Source organism: Palaemon carinicauda, chromosome 26, assembly GCF_036898095.1.
Source record: "Palaemon carinicauda isolate YSFRI2023 chromosome 26, ASM3689809v2, whole genome shotgun sequence".
NCBI classification, from domain to species: Eukaryota; Metazoa; Arthropoda; class Malacostraca; order Decapoda; family Palaemonidae; genus Palaemon; species Palaemon carinicauda.
Genome location: NC_090750.1, coordinates 93,598,863 through 93,620,178, shown reverse-complemented (window position 1 = coordinate 93,620,178; position 21,316 = coordinate 93,598,863). Strand labels below are relative to the sequence as shown.

Genomic DNA, 21,316 nt, shown 5'->3' with positions numbered 1-21,316 from the left:
ATGCATGAACGCCCGAGCGCACTGATAGGAAACCAGTTCAAACCAGAGTTTTGTAACATCAAGCTACCTTCAGAAAAATAGTTGCCAGACATCATATAAGTTTCTATTCACAGTCCCCATATGCTGAGAGTGTTGCCAAGTGGTGATCCTATACTTACTATACGAGTAAAGTAACATCACGAGACTGACGGCTTGTAAAAGGCAATTAAAGTCATGAACGGAATATACAGTTGAAGGCGGTACCGAGTAGATCGTGGTGAACGGTTTATCACGTGGGTGACGCTTAACAGGTTAAAAAAACATTTTATATAGTTCGGTATTTTCTCTATCCATCCTCTCCCAGAAAACCTTCAAATGTGGATTATCGGAATGTGTGCAGATCTTGACAGTGCGATAACTAGTTAGCGACTGAGAATAAAAAAAATAAAAAGCCCGATTGACGATGCCGATGAAGAGGATATCGAATACCGATTTTTCCCTAATTGATTTTTTCTACGTTCTGTCTAATCCAATGTACAGTACATTCTTATGTAAAGGGCGAACCCCCAACATTTCTTGATGCTGCTACACTTTTATTATAGATATTTTACCACGTATTTATAATCATTATTTATAATAACATCTTTAGTAAAAGCTCTTCAATATCACTTTCAGGAGTAAATGCGTTTATGATCGACGATGAAACGTAAAAAAAAAAAACGTTTTCCTTTTAAGAAGGCGTTTTTTTAGGGGAAAAAAAAACAACACGAACAAAATTCCTCATATTTCATATATTTTGATTTTCTAAGGATAAATAAAACATTAATTATAACATTATTATTACATAGTACCTGGTAAGATATCTTTTGCCGCAAAAGTTAACTTATAGACAGATGTTAAAATTGGTTAGCGAGTTCGTTATGATCGGTGATGGAACGTACTAAACAAAGTAATGGGTTTGGTTGTGTGACATGTTTGGCAGTAGCATGATATAAAATAGTCTTTATTTTGATGGTTTTTAATTTAAAGTTTAATGAATAAGGATTTTTCACTATAATCACAACGTAAGTATAAAAATTAATTAGTACAAATATGGAATATTATACATATAGGTGTTGGACAGTTAGGCTAGGCCTAGCGACAAGTTCACACAACAGATGGGCAAACCTTAACATTTTTCATCCAAAACTAGTCTTAAAATGTTTGAACAGAAATCTTTCTCTCACATTCTCCCCCCCCCTTCTCAGACATCGGGGAACCATCACCCCCCCCCCCCCAATACAATTAAGAAAACAATAGATTTCCTACGCTTCGCGGTGCTTGACTCGCGGATTTAGAATGCTCCTCGCAGATACAGGAAAATTAATTTTTAAAAACTATCGATCGCGTAATTGAGGAATCGCGTAATTAGAACACGTGTAATTCGGAACCCTACTGTATATATATATATATATATATATATATATATATATATATATATATATATATATATATATATATATATATATATATATATATAGTGAATATTCTTAGCTCGAAGTTCCTCCCTAGGGAATTTTCTGTTACATAATTTAATTTATTTAATTTTTCCTCTGTTAGCTATGCAGTTTTCTTCATTCGACTAAGAGGGCCAATGAAGCAGAGCTGTTCTGTTCATGCCTGGGGAATCTGCTGTCACTGCCGTCCCTCAGAAGATGTCATCATGGGCGTCATCCCTTCTCTTAGAAGTACGCCCGTGACAACATGATCAGCACTTTAGATCATCTTAGAACGCTACCAGGAGGTTCGCCTCCAGGGGTTGGACAACTTTCCCTTCCGAGGGAAAGTTTCTTCCCCAGGTGTGAGGTTGTTTCTCCCTTCCGAGGGAGAACTTCCCACATCTTAATAACTTCATCAACTCCGTCTGCTGTTGCTGCCTTCACCTAAACTACTCTCCCCCCTTGCTGAGTCTCTCTTCAGAGACTCCTCTTTGGAGGATCGCTACTGCTAAAGGTCAGCTTGCTGGTCCACCGTCCCTCATGGGCATCATCAATTCCTGATCGTCCTACCAGCAGACCTACCAGCGCAACCTTGCGCTGCAGCTGAGTCCCTGGACTTCTGTCCTGGACTCTTCTATGGACCTTTCACGGTCTCCATCAGTGGATGTTCGCCCTTCCAAAAGGCACATCCCAGTTCCTGATCGTCCTGCCAGCTGACCTGCCGACCTACCAGCGCAACCTTACACTGCAGTTAGTCCTTGGACTTCGGTCCTGGACTCTTCCATGGATCGTTCCTTCTCGCCAACGATCTCCTGCACCTGCGCGCCAGTGCTTTCCTACGCACCCGCGCTCATGCGCGCCATTGCTTCCGTTCGCGCGCCGACAGTCTTCCGCGTGCGCGCACCTGCAGTCTTCCGCGCGCACACGTCAGCAGTCTTCCGCGCGCACGCACCAGCAGTCTTCTGCATGCACCACGCAATCGCGTGCCCATGCACCCACCCTTGCGCAACCAGTCACTAGCTTCTGCACATTCTAGAGAGACTGCACAAAACTACACAGTGCCTTACTGCGCGCCAGCGCTCACCTGCGCTTTCATATCCAGCACCCTCCTGCTCATTTGCACTCGCTAATGCGCCAACTCTTCACAAAGAGCCAGCGCTCTTCTGTGCAATTGCGGTCTCAGATCCAATGCGCCTGCTGTTGCCAAAGAGCCATTGCTTGCAGATCCAATGCTCGCCAATGCGCCAGCTCTTGCCACAGAGCCATTGTTCGCAGATCCAATGCTCGCCAATGCGCCAACTCTTGCCAAAAAGCCATTGCTCGCAGATCCAATGCTCGCCAATGCGCCAGCTCTTGCCAAAGAGCCAGCGCTCACCTGCGCACCAGCGCTCTTCTGCGCATTCACCGAAAACTGCGCTTCAGCAACAACTGTGCACCAGCATCCTGTGTGCCATCGCTCCAGTACTCTCCTGCACACTTGCACAATAGGCAAAAAAGAATAAAACTTTTTGGACAGGTCACCATTGCCCCATTCCTCTCCCCGCAAACGCATAACATGGCCGCCGGGAAAAGAGGAAAGAGGCTTCACAGAAGGATTCAGGATCCCAAAGATTCCATCTTCCAACGAGAATCAAACCGGGGAATCCTTGGTCCCTGTCTCTTCTTAAGTATTTTTTTTTTCCTGACAGACCACCATCAGCAAACAAGAAAGCATCAACAGACTGATGTCTAGATCACTGTTTGCTGATGGCTAGTTCACAGTTTGCTGATCGCTAGCACGCCAATCACCAGATCGCCAATTTCTAGCCCAGCTCTGATCATTGACCTCTAGTCCCTCCAATGACTAACGATCTCCGATTGCTAGCGTGCCAATCACCGATTGCTAGTCAATAACCAGTCATCAGCTTGCTGATCACTAGATCACCAATGGGCAGCTCATTTTTCTTCGATCATCGAACTCTGCTCGCTGATCTCTGACCAGCCCATCGTCAGCTTGCTGATCTCTGACCAACCAGGAGGGACCATAGTCAGCTTGCTGATCTCTAGCTCACCGATCACTGGTCCGTGATCGTTTGCTTATCATCAATGGCTTACCATCACCAACTGACTATCATTAAACCATTCTGCTGTTTCTCAGGGCTCTCAAAGCAGATTACGAACTCATTTATCGCCAACCTACCTTGGCTGACTGACCAGACAGCCTCCATCTGGCTGTCAGTTACCATCTTCGGCTCACAGACCGCCAATTCACCGATCATCGACAACTCGCCAGCAGTTCGTGACTCAGACATACTAGTCAACCTCTGCCCATAGTTCCCTAGATCAGAATGTATAAAACACACTTCTCGCTACCGGCCGTTCGCCATCACGCCAATCCACTAAAGTGATCGGCAACCCTCATCAGCGGCTTGTCGACAGGGGACTACTTACGAGCACTCTCCAACTGCATAGTAACCACGATACCCAACCGTTAACCATGATTAACATTCGCCAGACTGATTCTACTCTAAGGAATATCATCAATCCCATCAGGGCGCATTGTAGGGTTAAGTGTTGTCTGCCTTCTGTCTGTTAAAGGAATTCTCTCTCAGGGAAGAATCCTTACCCATACCCTGGTGAGGTGGTATTGGGAAAGTCTTAGTTACAATAGTTTTTTCCTACAATAAACTCGGAATAACTTTACTTAGACAGTCACACTTCTGCATGTCTCAACACACAGCTTGCGTAGGGCACGGACCTTGCGTAGCAAGGTTTTAGCGAGGCGCAGGGACTCCTTATTTTTTAGCACTAATATACTCAGATAAGGAGTCCCCGGGTAAAGCCAAAAGCCAGATTGGCAGGGACGTCCACCCTTCTGAATGGGTGAGTCACCCCTAATAAATAGCGTGGTTTGTATTCCAGTTACGGAACAATTGACAAATTCGTAGAAATTTTGTATTTTTCCTAACTATATAAACCATAGCTATTCATACAAACTTGGCCGCTAGCCCTATCCCCCTTGAAGTCCTACCTCCAAGCAAAGGGAGCTAAATCGCAGGTGTTTGAGGGGGAGTGGTAGCAAGCTACCCCCTACCCCCCGCTAAATTTTAATGCCTCGTCATTTCAGCTCCGCCGAAAGTATAACCCCTAATAAGTAGCTAAGGTTTGTATAGTTAGGAAAAATAGAAATTATCTACAAATTTGTAATTTTTTGTGGATGTGCTGTGTGGTGTAAGGAATATAAAAGATGTTAGTCAGGCACATATTAGTGACAAGGTAGCCTTGGCTATAATAGTACCACTGTTCGTTCTTAGTGAAGTGTCATCGAGTGTCTGACATATTTCAGCATAAGAGGTGCTGTGATGGATTCAATAGAACCTAAATCCATAGGTCTAAGTTATACTCAGAGTGCACGTTGATATACTGGCCCTGGAGCAATGTAGACAATATTTCTTTGGTATTTTATTGTCGTATAGGATTCCTTATTCTATCTTTCCACAGGAAATCTCATGGAGACCTCACAGCACCTCCCCAAAATTAGGCTTTTCCTTCATCCAAACCCCTTTATTAATTGGTAGTAATTATAATACAGTATATGTACATTATATATACGTGTTTGTGTCAAAAATTATCTTTGAACACTCTCTCTCTCTCTCTCTCTCTCTCTCTCTCTCTCTCTCTCTCTCTCTCTCTCTCTCTCTCTCTCTCTCTCTCTCTCTCTCTCTCTCTCTCTCTCATCATTTGATTTGTTGATTCTTGCCCAGAATTCATTACTATTCTCTGATTGAAGGAATTTAAAAAAAAAAAAAATTAGCCCTGTGTGACTAACCGTGGTAGCACCCGAACAAAAGGGAAATCTGAGATGAAAATCTGCCTCAGCCACTTCACATTTAAACAAATCAATCAATTTCTTTAGTCCAATCTAACACATTCATTTTCACTCATGTGTTATCTCTTTATTAGATGCTAATGTTTTGTTACTCACTTCTTTATGGTTTAGGATCATTCAGATGTGTCATTGTTTTCCTAAGAAGTGTACAGTTTAAAGGCAACTCATGAATGGCAGAGGCAAGGGACAGTGATATTGCCCTAGCTAAGATGACAATGGCTTACAGATAAATGATCAGCACCCAAGCCCCTTCATCTAAGCTAGGACCAAGGAATGGCTGCTGATAATTCAGGAGGTAGACCTATAGGCTTCTCCAATGATGGTGAGGTTGCAGACATTACAAGAAGCTATTGAGCTTGAGCGGGACTCAAACCCCAGTCCAGAAAATTGCAAGGCAGGGATGTTTCCAATAGGCCACTACAACCCTGGTTGTTGTTAGGTAAAGGACTCAGTTTTATATTTATTTGAGGTGAGGGGTAAGGATAAAGTAAAAATACAGTAAAAGTGAGTGTGCTTATAGTTCAGGCTCTGCTTCTGGTATTCAGGCTTTCCCTGCCCCTCTGAACTCTTGCTGCCCAAATTTTCCGTTCCCTTCTGGTGGAGCAGTGTCGGGCCGTTCAGATATTTTTTCATTGGAACAAGTCATGCCAGTAGCCTATTCTGAGCATGTACTATCTCTTTCTGAGCCTATTTGTCAGATTCAGTAGTATTTGAGTCCGTTTCGTTCAATACAGCTACACCTACCAGCATTACTCTTATTCATTCTGTGCTTAAGAATAAGTGATTGGAGGGCCAAGCCCTTCAGGTATTGTATCGGGACATCAGAGCTTGTCAGTTGCCCATTCTGAATATGTCTGTGTCCGACCCCATTTTGTCTAATTGAGTAGTGTTTGGGTTTGTACCGTCCAATACAGCTACAGCTAGTATGAGCATTACCCTCTCATTTATGCATAAGAATAAGCAGAAGAGTTTGCAGGCCTTCTTCAAAGAGCTTGTTTATTCCTCTCTTACCAGATTCCAATCAGGCCATATCATGCTTGTTTTAGTAGATCAGACAGTAGCATCTGAAGTTAGACCAGCTTGCACTGCTCCATTATGCAATAATTCAGGTGAGCTTGTTAACGTCTTGTCAGATGCAAGCAACTTGTGTTATTGGACTGCCCTCCTTGGAGTAATTACTTGCTCAGGTTGATCCTAACCAGGTGTGAATTTTATGCCTATTATCACACCTCAGCTGAGAGTTTTGTCTCAACTAAGTCCTACAGTTGTTCCAGATCTTATTCGACTTACTGACTCGTCGAATAGTCCTGAATTGAGTTCCTTTTTTTGTTTTACACTGGATACAAGAAATTTTTCTTCCTATTGTTTCACCCATTTCAAGATTGGGACATGATGATCCTAGTGTACCTGTCCCTTGCAGCCTTGCAGCTTTTGAACTCCCCAGTCAGTCTAGGAGGATGAAGGAGAAATACTCTACTTTTAAAAGATTATTACATAAGAGTCTAAAATTTAATCCTGGTAATGGGGTTAAATTACAGGAAATGAAATTTTCAAAGTTGTCTTCACTGGCCACTCAGGTTTCTGTTCTTTTTTTCAGTTTTTCCTCCCCAGATATAATTCGAGATAGAATCAGTTCTCGCTTGAAAAGAAATTACCTCGTCATATGGATGAATTACCCTCTTCGAAGAGGAATTTATAAACTTTTTCTCCTTTTAGCCAGAGCTTGGATTCTATGAAGCAGTTTAAAGGGTTTTCAGAAGTTCGTGGGAAAGCAATAGAGATTAAATCCTTTGCAGACATCATTATAAGTCCTTTATAATTCCATGGTATTTATAGGAAATATGAAGGACCTTGAATTAAATGAATTGCCCAAAGTTCTAGTTTCCAGATATGACTTTTATCACACTCCTCATTGTAGATTGGACAGTCCTAATGCAGTTCAATACTCTCTGGTGTTCCTCAGGATAGTGTTCTTGGCCCATTTATGTGGTTTGGTCTAGAAAACAAGCTTGTTGCATATGCAGATGTTACTCTCTTTTCATCATTTCCATTTCCTGAATGTAGGTCTGGGGTTGCTGAATCCCTTAATAGATATCTAGCTAAAATTAGTGCAAATTATGGGGTATGAAGTTGAATTCTAACAAAACTCAAAGTACAATTGTAAGTAGGTCAAGGACCATGGCTCCTCAACATCTGAATCTCAGCATTGATAATGTTTCTTTAACTTTGTATGACTCTTTTAAAATTTTAGGTGTGATTTTCAACAGCAAATTTACTTTTGAGAAACACATTAGGTTTGTGTCTTCTTCAATTGCACCAAAAATTGGCTTATTGAGAAAGTCTTTTAAGATTTTTGGTAATCAATCTATTCTGGAAAAGTGTTAATTCTTTAATTTTACCTTGTTTCAAGTCTTGTTCTCCTGTCTGGTCATCAGCTGCTGGTTCTCATCTTTATTTGTTGGACAGGAACTTACGGTCTATAAAATTTCTTATTCCTGATCTAGATATTAATCTCTGGTACCGTCATTCAGTTAGTTCATTATGCATGTTGCATAAGATTTTTTATAATTCTGACCATCCTTTACATTCCGATTATCCCGGACAGTTCCACCCTGTTCGTAATACTAGGTATGCAGTTAATTCTAATGGTCAGTCCTTCTCCATCATGAAGCTCAATAAAACACAGTACTCTAGAAGTTTTATTCCAGCTGTGACCAAGTTGTGGAATGATCTTCCTAATCGGATAGTTGAATCAGTAGAACTTCAAATTTTCAAACTCGCAGCAAATGTTTTTAGGTTGAACAGGCTTACATAAGTCCTTTTATAATTTATATATCAAATATCTGTTTTAATGTTGTTAATGTTTTGAAAATATTTTATTTTAGATTTTCATTACTTCTTATATCGTTTATTTATTTCCTTATTTCCTTTTCTCACTGGGCTATTTTTTCCTGTTGGAGCCCTTGGGCTTATAGCATCTTGCTTTTCCAACTAGGATTGTAGCTTGGCTAGTAATAATAATAATGATAATAATTAGTAAGACTGTCACATGCTGAAAGACAGTACATTATATAATAATCATCCCTACTTGAGGACCTTTGTTGAATGAGCAGCCTCTGTCTTCAGTTACTCATTATGTTTCTTTTAAATCTCAGTCTGATGTGTTGGCTCAGGATTAGTCTCCAATTTCTAAGATTGGAAAATTGATTTTGTATTAAAAGTTTGTATATATGAAACTGCTATCTTTTAAATTATTTTTCATCAGTTTTATTTTACAAGTAGCTTTTCATGTAAAGGTAATTACCAGCACTCACTTGCATTCATTGTCCTGTACTTTATAGACACTTTGGACTCCAAAATCATTCGTTTCTATGTGATTGAAAAATCTTACTCTGTCTTATATCACTTAGAAGTGAGAATTTGCTATTTCATTGGAACATTGTTCAGTAATTAATGTTATTTTCATTAACATTGCTATTACTCATGAAATCCTTTATATAAGTAACTTTGTGTAAGTGTTCTTATTGAGGTTGATAAGACTATAATTTTACCTACAGGGAACTAATTTAACTTGCTTTTACCTTTTGGTTATGTGTATTCTCTTCATTCTGGATATATAATGTATAACAATATTAAACTAGAGTACAATGCTTAATTCTGAATTATAGGCTTCCTTTAATTTTAAAGGAAAGAGTATATATATGAAGTGGGTAAAAATTGGTTGTATTTTTCTTTAGGGTTAACAGTGACCATTAAGATTGATGATTTGTTGTACGTAAAAGTCTAAATACTGTCAGCTGTAGCTGTAGTATGACAGAGTTCAATTGTCTATAAAGTATTCAATTTATGTTTCATTTAATCATCTCCCTTATATAATAATGAGTAAGTGTCTTATTATAATTAGAAATCACAACTGCCATGTTGTAGTTAGGAAAAGGGGAGAAGGTGGAAATTTTAAATATTTAACTTAGCCGGTGAATATATAATAGCTGCAACTCTGCGGCTCGACAGACAACATACTTAAAAAACTCGCGAGCGATCGCTATGCAGGTTGCGGGTGTGCCCACCAGCGCCAACTGTCGGCCAGATACCACTCTTGGATGTAAACAAAACCTTCAATTCTTCTCTGTCAACGTTGACGACAAGACGTACTTTTACTCGCTGTAGAACCTGGAGTTTTCCCATCATATTTGGTGAAGTACTTTAATTTGGTTTGAGCTTTCGCAGTACAGGTGTTTTTCTTCAAAATAAACCCTTGAACTCTTTTTTGAAACGGATTATTTGTTGATGACTTGGATCGTTTTTTGGAATTTTCCCTTGACTAATTCAAAATGGCTGACCCTTCTCAAGTTCCTAAGTTTCGAAAGTGTAATGCTAGGGACTGTAATAGGCGTCTTCCAAAGGCTTCTCTCGACCCTCACACTGTTTGTTCCAATTGTCGGGGTAAAACCTGTCAATTGGGAGATCGGTGTGAGGAATGCGTGGGTCTTTCGGAATTCGATTGGATCGAATTTGATAAATATACACGCAGACTAGAGAGAGATAGGGTAAGGAGAAGTTCTTCTAGGTCCGTAGATTTTTCCTCTCCACATGCCCCTGAACCTAATCCTTCCCCTGTAGTGGTTGTTCCTAACCCCCCTCCTAGCACTCAGGAACCGTCTATGCAAGACATGATGCGTGCTATTCATGCCTTGGGGGAGAGAGTTGAGGCTTTAGCAAGTGACCGTAATCAACTCATGGCGGACGTGAAGGAACTCAAGTGCCAAAGTGCCACGGCAGAAAGTGGGAAAGTGCCTAGTGTTACGCAAAGTGTTGTGAACAGTGTTGCGACCGAGGGTTCGTCTGTTCGTGCCTGTCGTTCACCTAGTCCGGGACCTCTTGCAACCTCCCAAGCCCAGGGGAGAAGCAATGTCGTACGACTTATGGGTTTGAGAGGCCTTGATCAGCGAACAGACGTTCCCTCTTTGGTATCAGGCGTATCTCGTCAAGATCGCCCCTACCATAAGACGAGAGAGCCCATTTTTACCTCGTCGTCCGAAGGCGTTTCACGTAAGAAACCATGGAGCAAGGTCTCTAGACCGTTAAAACGCAAGTCGGTCCCTTCAGGACAAGTCCAACGTCCCGGATGTAGCCACTGGGACAGTTCGGACCCGTTGCCGTCATCTGATGACTGCTCGCCGCCTAAGAGAGGCAAAGTTGTGCCGTCTCAGCCATCCAAGCGTTCTGTTGTGCGTCCTGTTGACGTTGATGTAGCTTTCTCGCGTCAACCAGTTGGGGTTGTACCTCCCCCGATGCGATCCCGTGTGGATTTCCAGCCGCACGTTGACGTTAGGCAACTCACTGATGCGACTGGTGACGTTCAGGACGTTCACCAACCATCAAAGTTGACTTGTTTTGACGCGGTGCGTCAACCTCCGCAACCCAGTATGGTGTTGACTGCACAACCCAGACGGTCTAAACAGTCTCGGGTGGACGCTGTGCGTCCTCGCGCACCTGTTGTTGTTGACAGTTCCCAGACTGTTCAGCAGTTTCAGGACGCTGCGTCCTGCTCCGTCACGTATGCACCAGTGCGGCTGGACGCTGCGAGTCAAACGTTGCCTACCCCTTTGCCGTTTTCTCATCAGTTATCAGATGAGGAACTGTCAGATGAGGAACTGTCAGATGAGGACGTTGCTGAACCACAGCCTGAGGATCAGCCTTCAGATTTAGATGAGCCTAAAGCAGTTCCACCATCTATGGACTTTAGAAAAGTCATGCTTGTTTTTAAAGAGTTGTTCCCTGAACACTTTATCTCTGTGGCTCCTCGTTCGCCGCCGTCTGAGTTTGTTTTAGGCGTTCCTGCTACCATGCCAGCCTTTACGAAACTCGTTCTCTCTCGCTCATCCAAGAGAGCTTTACGGCTATTAGGCGATTGGTTGGAAACCAAGAGGAGTTTAGGGAAGACGGCCTTTGCCTTCCCCCCATCTAAACTCTCGTCTAGATCGAGCGTCTGGTATGCCACGGGAGAAGTTCTCGGCTTGGGAGTTCCTGCCTCTGCCCAGGGCGACTTCTCAAGTCTTGTAGACTCTCCCCGCCGCCTTGCCATGAGACGCTCGAAGATTAGCTGGTCATCCTCGGACCTAGACCACCTTCCTAAAGGCATCTTTAGGGCGTTTGAAGTTTTTAACTTCCTGGACTGGTGTTTGGGAGCCCTGAGTAGGAAAATCTCATCTGCCGATAGGGATGTTTCCTTACTCATTATGTCCTGCATGGACAAGGCCGTCCGCGATTGATCCAACGAGCTTGCCGCTTCATTCACGTCCGGAGTCCTAAAGAAACGAGAGTCTCTGTGCTCTTTTCTTTCAGCAGGAGTGACGCCATGCCAAAGATCTGAGCTACTCTTTGCGCCCTTGTCTAAGTGCTTGTTTCCTGAAGTCTTAGTTAAGGAAATTGCCTTGTCTTTAGTGCAGAAGGACACCCACGATTTAGTTGCGTCCTCGGCTCGCAAAGCTCCCCCTTTGCCTGCCTTGTCTGCTAGACCTAGGATAGACACTCCAGCGTCCAGTTTTATTCCGCCCTTTCGTGGCAGAGCCCCCAGCAGGGGAGGTGCTCGTGCCGAAGGGAAGAGAGGAAAGAGGAAAGGATCCAAGTCCTCGCGGGGCAGAGTCTGACTGCCCGCAACTTCAGACAGCAGTAGGTGCCAGACTCAAGAACTTCTGGCAAGCCTGGGAGAAGAGAGGCGCAGACCAACAATCTGTGAGGTTGCTCAGAGAGGGGTACAAAATCCCTTTTATACGCAGACCTCCTCTAGCGACGTCCCCCATCGATCTCTTTCCCAGGTACTGAGAGGAAGCAAAGAGACAAGCCCTGAAACTGGAAGTGTCTCTTTTACTAGAGAATGGAGCGGTGGTCAAAGTCTCGGACCTTCAATCACCGGGGTTTTACAACCGTCTCTTCCTAGTATCAAAGAAGACAGGAGGTTGGAGACCGGTGCTAGACGTCAGTGCTCTGAATGTCTTTGTCACAAAGACGAAGTTCACCATGGAGACCACAAAGTCAGTCTTAGCAGCGGTCAGAAAGGGAGACTGGATGGTCTCTCTCGACCTAAGGGACGCTTACTTCCACATCCCCATTCACTCAGATTCCCAACCTTTTCTGAGATTCGTCTTCGACGATGTGGTGTACCAGTTTCGGGCCCTGTGCTTTGGCCTAAGCACGGCTCCTCTCGTGTTTACGAGGCTTATGAGGAATGTGGCAAAATTCCTCCATTTATCGGACATCCGAGCCTCCCTTTATTTGGACGACTGGCTTCTCAGAGCCTCTTCCAGTCATCGCTGTCTGAAGGATCTCAATTGGACTCTAGATCTGACCAAGGAATTGGGACTCCTAGTCAACTTGGAAAAGTCCCAACTGATCCCATCCCAAACTATTCTGTATTTAGGGATGGAGATTCACAGTCCAGTTTTTCGTGCTTTTCCGTCGGCCCCCAGAATAGATCAAGCCCTGCTCGTCATCCAGATGTTGAAGAAAGAACGTTGCTCAGCCAGGAAGTGGATGAGTCTGGTAGGAACGCTATCATCCCTGGAGCAATTTGTCTCGCTAGGAAGGCTACACCTCCGAGCTCTACAATTCCATCTAGCTTTTCACTGGAAAAAGGACAAGACGCTAGAGACGGTCTTGATCCCGATTTCCGAAAAGATAGAGACTTGTCTGACTTGGTGGAAAGACAATATCAGTCTACGAGAGGGTCTTCCCCTAGCAGTTCAGAAACCCAACCACGTTCTCTTCTCAGACGCATCGGACTTGGGCTGGGGCGCGACGCTGGACGGTCGGGAATGCTCAGGTCTGTGGAACTCGAGTCAGAGGAGCATGCATATCAACAGCAAGGAGCTTTTGGCGGTTCACCTGGCCTTGATAAGCTTCGAGAATCTCCTTCGAGGCAAGGTGGTGGAGGTCAACTCGGACAACACCACGGCCTTGGCGTACATTTCCAAACAGGGAGGTACCCACTCACTGACTCTGTATGAGATCGCAAGGGACCTGCTCATCTGGTCAAAAGATCGAGGCATCTCCCTAGTAACGAGGTTCATCCAGGGCGACTTGAACGTCCTAGCAGATTGTCTCAGTCGGAAAGGTCAAGTAATTCCAACCGAATGGACCCTCCACAAGGATGTGTGCAAGAGACTTTGGTCGACTTGGGGTCAACCCACCATAGATCTCTTTGCAACCTCGCTGACCAAGAGGCTTCCAATCTATTGCTCTCCAGTCCCAGACCCAGCAGCAATACATATAGATGCTTTTCTCCTAGATTGGTCACACCTAGATCTTTACGCATTCCCACCATTCAAGATTGTCAACAAGGTACTGCAGAAATTCGCCTCTCACGAAGGGACAAGGTTGACGTTAGTTGCTCCCCTCTGGCCCGCGAGAGAATGGTTCACCGAGGTACTTCGATGGCTGGTAGACTTTCCCAGAAGTCTTCCTCTAAGAGTAGACCTTTTACGTCAGCCACACGTAAAGAAGGTACACCAAAGCCTCCACGCTCTTCGTCTGACTGCCTTCAGACTATCGAAAGACTCTCGAGAGCTAGAGGCTTTTCGAAGGAGGCAGCCAGTGCGATTGCCAGAGCGAGGAGAGCTTCTACCATTAGAGTTTACCAATCGAAGTGGGAAGTCTTCCGAGACTGGTGCAAGTCAGTTTCCGTATCCTCGTCCAGTACCTCTGTAGCCCAAATAGCTGATTTTCTCTTATACCTGAGAAAAGTTCGCTCCTTTTCAGCTCCTACGATCAAGGGCTACAGAAGCATGTTGGCCTCGGTCTTCCGGCATAGAGGCTTAGATCTTTCCAACAATAAAGATCTGCATGACCTCCTTAAGTCTTTTGAGACCTCTAAGGAACGTCGTTTGGCTACACCTGGGTGGAATTTAGACGTTGTCCTAAGATTCCTCATGTCAGACAGGTTTGAGCCTTTACATTCAGCCTCCCTGAAAGATCTCACTCTCAAGACACTTTTCCTGGTATGCTTGGCCTCGGCTAAAAGAGTCAGTGAGCTTCATGCCTTCAGCAAGAACATCGGGTTTTCGTCAGAAAAAGCTACTTGTTCTCTGCAGCTTGGTTTCCTAGCCAAGAATGAGCTGCCTTCTCGTCCTTGGCCTAAATCTTTCGATATTCCTAGCTTATCGGAGATTGTAGGCAATGAACTAGAAAGAGTATTATGCCCTGTTAGAGCTCTTAAGTTCTACTTAGCTCGTACTAAACCTTTACGAGGCAAATCTGAAGCGTTATGGTGTTCGGTTAAGAAACCATCCTTACCTATGTCAAAGAATGCTTTGTCATATTTTATCAGATTGTTAATACGAGAGGCTCATTCACACTTGAGTGAGGAAGACCGATCTTTGCTTAAGGTTAAGACGCACGAAGTTAGAGCTGTAGCAACTTCCGTGGCCTTTAAGCAAAATAGATCTCTGCAAAGTATCATGGACGCAACCTATTGGAGAAGCAAGTCAGTGTTCGCGTCATTTTACTTGAAAGATGTCCAGACTCTTTACGAGAACTGCTACACACTGGGACCATTCGTAGCAGCGAGTGCAGTAGTGGGTGAGGGCTCAACCACTACAATTCCCTAATTCCATATCCTTTTAATCTGTCTCTTGAAATGTTTTTTAATGTTGTTTTTATGGGTTGTTCGGAAGGCTAAGAAGCCTTTCGCATCCTGGTTGATTTGGCGGGTGGTCAAAGTCATTTCTTGAGAGCGCCCAGATTAGGGGTTTGATGAGGTCCTGTTGTATGGGTTGCAGCCCTTGATACTTCAGCTCCTGGGAGTCTGTCAGCATCCTAAGAGGATCGCTGGGCTCCGTAAGGAAGACGTACTTACAAGGCAGAGTAATCGTCTAAGTCGACTTCCTTACCAGGTACCTATTTATTTTGGTTTTGTTATATTGATAACTGTCAAAATGAAAAAACTCTTAGCTTATACGATGTAAACATATTTAACTCTGGTGTCTACCCACCTCCTTGGGTGTGAATCAGCTATTATATATTCACCGGCTAAGTTAAATATTTAAAAATGATATTTTAATTATAAAATAAATTTTTGAATATACTTACCCGGTGAATATATAAATTAAACGACCCTCCCTTCCTCCCCAATAGAGACGCAGTGGGACGAGAAGAATTGAAGGTTTTGTTTACATCCGAGAGTGGTATCTGGCCGACAGTTGGCGCTGGTGGGCACACCCGCAACCTGCATAGCGATCGCTCGCGAGTTTTTTAAGTATGTTGTCTGTCGAGCCGCAGAGTTGCAGCTATTATATATTCACCGGGTAAGTATATTCAAAAATTTATTTTATAATTAGAATATATTGCTGTGTGTTTGCACATGTGTGCATATCCATCTAAATATTTAGCCGTAATTTTTGACAGGGCTTGTACACTAGTATCTTAATATCCAAACACATTTCAAGGTTCTGATGGTAAGGTCCGTGAAGAGATCTACAATGAAGGTGGGAATCCGCAGTACAAATTCTACTACTATGATGAAGGATCAGTCATTAAGTCAATGTCAAAGGCTGTTGAACTCATACCACAAACAAATGTGTTAAGTGATGAACTGTAACTTTGTGTTTGTATTTCACTGTAGTCTATTTGTAGGCATACATGAGGTATTTGAATTACATTACAGAATCTCTCGAGATACTTTCCTTTTAGAAAATACTTGAGTACCAGTATAGTACTTGAATACGTAGACTTCAATGTTATATTTTACTTTTTCAATCATCTAGTGACATTCCTCTATTCAACATTGGAAATTTACGAGTGATTTGCACATACTGCACACTTTTTATCGTGATTATTTTGGGATTCTGAAATGTGAGAAGTACCACATATTGATGCACTGAATCATTCATTTCATGAAAATTGCTTTAGCAAATATATTTTTTGTATTTTTGTATGGCTGTGGTAACTGTGCAGTGCTTAGAGTTAACCAATGAAGTGCTGCCCTTACATATACTGTACTGTATATCAACACATGTATTTTTATGTAAGGATAGTATTTATATGAAACTATTTGAATGTAGTACAAATGTGCACTTTAGTGATAAAAGCTTATGTACCTTAATTTTTAAGTATACAGTACCATTAAAATTTTAGGTTGTTAACCTTTTTATGAATTTTAAGACACTTTAACTATACAGTATTAGTTTTCAGAATTATGAAAATACAGTATTTACAGTTGTCTTATACCATATACAGTACTGTTTGTCATAATCATTTCTTGTAGTCTTATTTTATAGTGTCAAAAATTACCAAATATGAAAAAAATCCAGAGATCCACATCTGTAAATTCCACACATGCCTCCTGCCTGAGTGGCCATGTGACCTATCTTTTTGTTCATTATTTCCCCCAAAAAGTAATCCATCTATATACCAAGGCACGTCCCGCAATTTTGCGGAGTAGTTCACATCAAACAAATGTAAAAAGGGGACCTTTCCTCTCTACGTTCCTCCCAGCCTGACGAGGGACTCAACCGAGTTCGGTTGGTACGTCTAGGGTGCCACAGCGCACCCTCCCCCGTCGTCCACCACAGATGAAGCTTCATAATGCTGAATCCCCTACTGCTGCTACATCTGCCGTCATCCAAAATGACTGGAGGCAGCAGCAGGAATCTACCGGAACTGTGTTAAAATCGCTCGCCATTCATTTTTATTTCTAGCACGCTTTCATGCCTCTCTCACATATTTCCTCCTATCACCCAGAGCTTTCTTCACTCCATCCATCCACCCAAACCTTGGCCTTCCTCTTGTACTTCTCCCATCAACTCTTGCATTCATCACCTTCTTTAGCAGACAGCCATTTTCCATTCTCTCAACATGGCCAAACCATCTCAACACATTCACATCCACTCAAGCTGCTAAATCATTTCTTACACCCATTCGCACCCTCACTACTTCTTTCCTAACCCTATCTACTCGAGATACACCATCCATACTCCTCAGACACTTCATCTCAAACACATTGAATTTCTGTCTCTCCGTTACTTTCATTCCCCACAACTCCGATCCATACATCACAGTTGGTACAATCACTTTCTCATACAGAACTCTCTTTACATTCATGCCTAACCCTCTATTCTTTACCACTTCCTTCACTGCCCCCAACACTTTGCATCGTTCATTCACTCTCTGACGTACATCTGCTTCCACTCCACCATTTGCTGGAACAACAGACCCCAAGTACTTAAACTGATTTGCTTCCTCAAGTAACTAACTCTCCATTCAACTTGACATTCAATCTCGCACCATCTTCCCTTTTCGTACATTTCATAACCTTACTCTTACTCACATTAACTCTCAACTTTCTTCTCTCACATACCCTTCCAAATTCTGTGACTAATCGGCCAAGCTTCTCTGCCAAGTCTGCAACCAGTACAGTATCATCTGCAAACAACAACTGATTTACCTCCCATTCATGATCATTCTCATCTATCAGTTTCAAACCTTGTCCAAGCACTCGAGCATTCACCTCTCTCACCACTCCATCAACATACAAGTTAAACAACCATGGCGACATCACACATCCCTGTTTAGCCCCACTCTTACTGAAAACCAATCGCTCACTTCATTTCCTGTCCTAACACATACTTTACTACCTTTGTAGAAACTTTTTACTGCTTGCAACACCCTTCCACCAATTCCATATAACCTCATCACATTCCACATCGCTTTCCTATCAACTCTATCATATGCTTTCTCCAGATCCATAAACGCAACATACACCTCCTTACCTTTTGCTAAATATTTCTCGCATATCTGCCTAACTGTAAAAATCTGATTCATACATCCCCTACCTCTTTTAAAACCACCTTCTACTTCTAAGATTGCATTCTCTGTTTTATCCTCAATCCTATTAATCAGTACTCTACCATACACTTTTCCAACCACACTCAACAAACTAATACCCCTTGAATTACAACACTCATGCACATCTGCCTTACCCTTATATAGTGGTACAATACATGCACAAACCCATCTACTGGTACCATTGACAACATAAAACACATACTTAACTATCTCACCTACCATTCAAGTACAGTCACACCCCCTTCCTTTAACATCTCAATTTTCACACCATCCATACCAAGTGCTTTCCCTGCTCTCGTTTCATCTAGTGCTTTCGTCATTTCCTCTCTTGTAATATCTCTCATTCTCATCCCCCATCACTGGCACCTCAACACCTGCAACAGCAATTATATCTGCCTCCCTATTATCCTCAATATTCTGTAAACTTTCAAAATATTCCGCCCACCTTTTCCTTGCCTCCTCTCCTTTTAACAACCTTCCATTTTTATCTTTTACTGTCTCTTCAATTCTCGAACCAGCCTTCTTTACTCCCTTCACTTCTTTCCAAAAATTCTTATTCTCTTCATATGAACAACCCAATCCCTGACCCCACCTTAGGTCAGCCGCCCTCTTTGCCTCAGTTACCTTGCGCTTTACTTCCACATTTTTCTCTCTATATCTTTCATACTTCTCGACACTATTACTCTGCAGCCATTCTTCAAATGCCCTCTTTTTCTCTTCCACTTTTACCTTCAATACCCTTCCTCATGCTGCCTCCAACAATCTTCTTGCCACACACATCACTTGCAATCCCAACAAATTTTTCTTTTACTAACTTCTACTCCTCTAAATTACCAGTTTCTCTCACTTTCACTCTGTCATATGCCATTTTCAACCTTTCTTGATATAACACCATAATATACTCAAACAGAAGTGATGGCCAGAAAATATTCTTTGATAAATAGTAGCATTCAAGATAGAGAAGAGTGGCGAAATCTAACCAAGGCCCTTTGCGTCAATAGGCGTAGGAGGAGTTGATGATGAAATAGTAGCCATTGAAAATATAGATATTTTTAATTTCAGAAAGCATAGTTTGGAATACATAGAACCCAGTAGTTTACTGCAAATAAAGGATACATAAAAACTCTAGAATTGAGTCAGAGGTCAGTCTCAAAATCGAAAATTACTGGGGAAGCCATGTCTGCTGATGAAAAATACTGGTGTTCAATTTAAAAAAAAATTGATTAAGTATAGAGTATTTTTCAGGAAAACCGTTGATTTTGGAGATACTGGATTGAGGAATGTATATTAAAGAGAGTGCAAAGTAGACAACACTATGATTAACTCGGGCATTGTTTAGTAACCAAAAAACGCAGAGCACTTGAAAATTGAGACACATCCACCTTTGTTCTACAAAGGAGAACCACTCAGCTGCATTGGCGAGCGACAACACAACCGTAGTGGCCTACATTAACAAGCAAGGAAAAATAGCTTGTCTCCACCTTTGCGAGTTAGCGAAACAAGCTCTCTTGTAGGGAGCAGAAAATGCAACATCCTCTCGGCAAGATTTATTCCGGGCAGGAAGAACGTCATTGCCAACAAACTCAATCACCAGGGATGCATGGTAGGTGCAGAAGTCTCTTCATCTTCAAGTGGCAAAAGGTCTCCTGACTTATGTTTGCAAAAACCCTCAACAGGAAGCTCACCATTGCCGGATCAATCTGCGGCTCTCAAGGACACCTTCCAACATCCATAGGATGGCCTCAACAATTAGTATGCTCTTCTGCCGTTATGCCTGATCAGAAGGGTTATTAACAGGGTCTTTATCACATCAAACCTAAGAATGATCTAAGTGGTAACCACATGGCCACAAACAGATTGGTAATGTACCCATATACCCAGAGAACTCCTCAGTTGGCCCAAGCTACCGTATTAACCACACCTGCAGACATCACACCTCAGTGACATCCCTGTCTCTTCATGGTTGGTAATCCAGCATCTCCTCCGAAAGAGATTTCCGGATACCTCAGCAAGTCCCCAGCAGCTGTTTACCAGGCCAAGTGGGCCATATTCTGTGGTTGGTGTCTTAGCAGGGGCCACTTCTCTTCTTGGAGCCTCTATACAAACATAGCACACATTCTGGGCTTCCTACATAGAGAGAAACGACTATCAGTCTCAACAGCGAAGGGGTATTGCTCAGCCTGGAGCTTAGTCTTTAAGCTGGAAGGCCGTGACCTCTCATTTTCGAGAGGTATTACTGATGAGAAGTTTCAAGCAATCCTGCCCTCTGGAGCTCAGACCACCAATGGGACATCACTAAAGTTCTTAGCTCTTGAAAAAAACCCCAAACCCCCTGAGAAGGTCTGCAACAGGGATCTTACCTTAAAAAAAGTTTTTTAATACCTCTGGCCTCAGCTAAACGTGCTAGCGAAATTCACGGCATTTCTTACCAAGGGTTGGAGAAGATGCCTTTCCCTTTGTACCTGAGTTCACAGTGAAAACTCAAAACCCCACAATTCACAACCCTAGGTTTGAGCCTTTTCTATTTCTTCACTCTGAAAAGTGACTGAGTATTCAGACAAGTTGCTTTTTTGTCCTGTGAGGGGACCAAGATGCCATCTGGAGCACACAAAACCCATCAGACCACAGCTCCAAAATCGGTTTGTTGGTACAGGGAGTTCATAAGCATTGAGGGGATAGTGACATGATAGAATCATCCCAAGTTCACGTTCATGAAGTTATGGGAGTGGAAGCTACCCTAGCCTTAAAAAGGAACCTGTCAGTAGGGTATGTTTTGGAGGCGAGTCTTATTACCCAAGGGATCATACCCTTAAGTCATTCAACACCTACTCACTGGGACCTGTGGTAACTGCTGCTTAGTTCCTCATAGGACAAGAAGCATCATGTCCATAATGATAGATGCAGTGCAAGTCTTGAGTCAGGAATGCAAATGCCTGGCCTTCTTTTTCTTCCCCCCTACATGGGGTGCAGCAGTTGACACGTTATATCACTAGATTGGACACAGATACAGGTAAGCTACCAGACTGAATGGTATTCTTTTTTATGTAAAGTAAAAGTTAGATCCCCTATCATCCTAACAAAGGGTAGGATGGATATAAATGTTAACCCATTAATCTATATCAGCTTTACAATCCGACTAGATACCCCAGTG

General features: G+C 42.8%; 1 protein-coding gene across 1 annotated transcript in view; it reads left to right on the top strand.

Moving 5' to 3' along the window:
* LOC137619694 (thioredoxin domain-containing protein 12-like) overlaps nucleotides 1–16,796 on the top strand; it is a 70,600-nt gene extending 53,804 nt beyond the window's left edge. Inside the window, exon 4 of the mRNA XM_068349970.1 lies at nucleotides 15,768–16,796. Coding sequence (XP_068206071.1) covers nucleotides 15,768–15,919 — 152 coding nt within the window. The 3' untranslated portion in view covers nucleotides 15,920–16,796. The remainder of the gene's footprint in view (nucleotides 1–15,767) is intronic.
* Nucleotides 16,797–21,316: the final 4,520 nt, after the last annotated feature.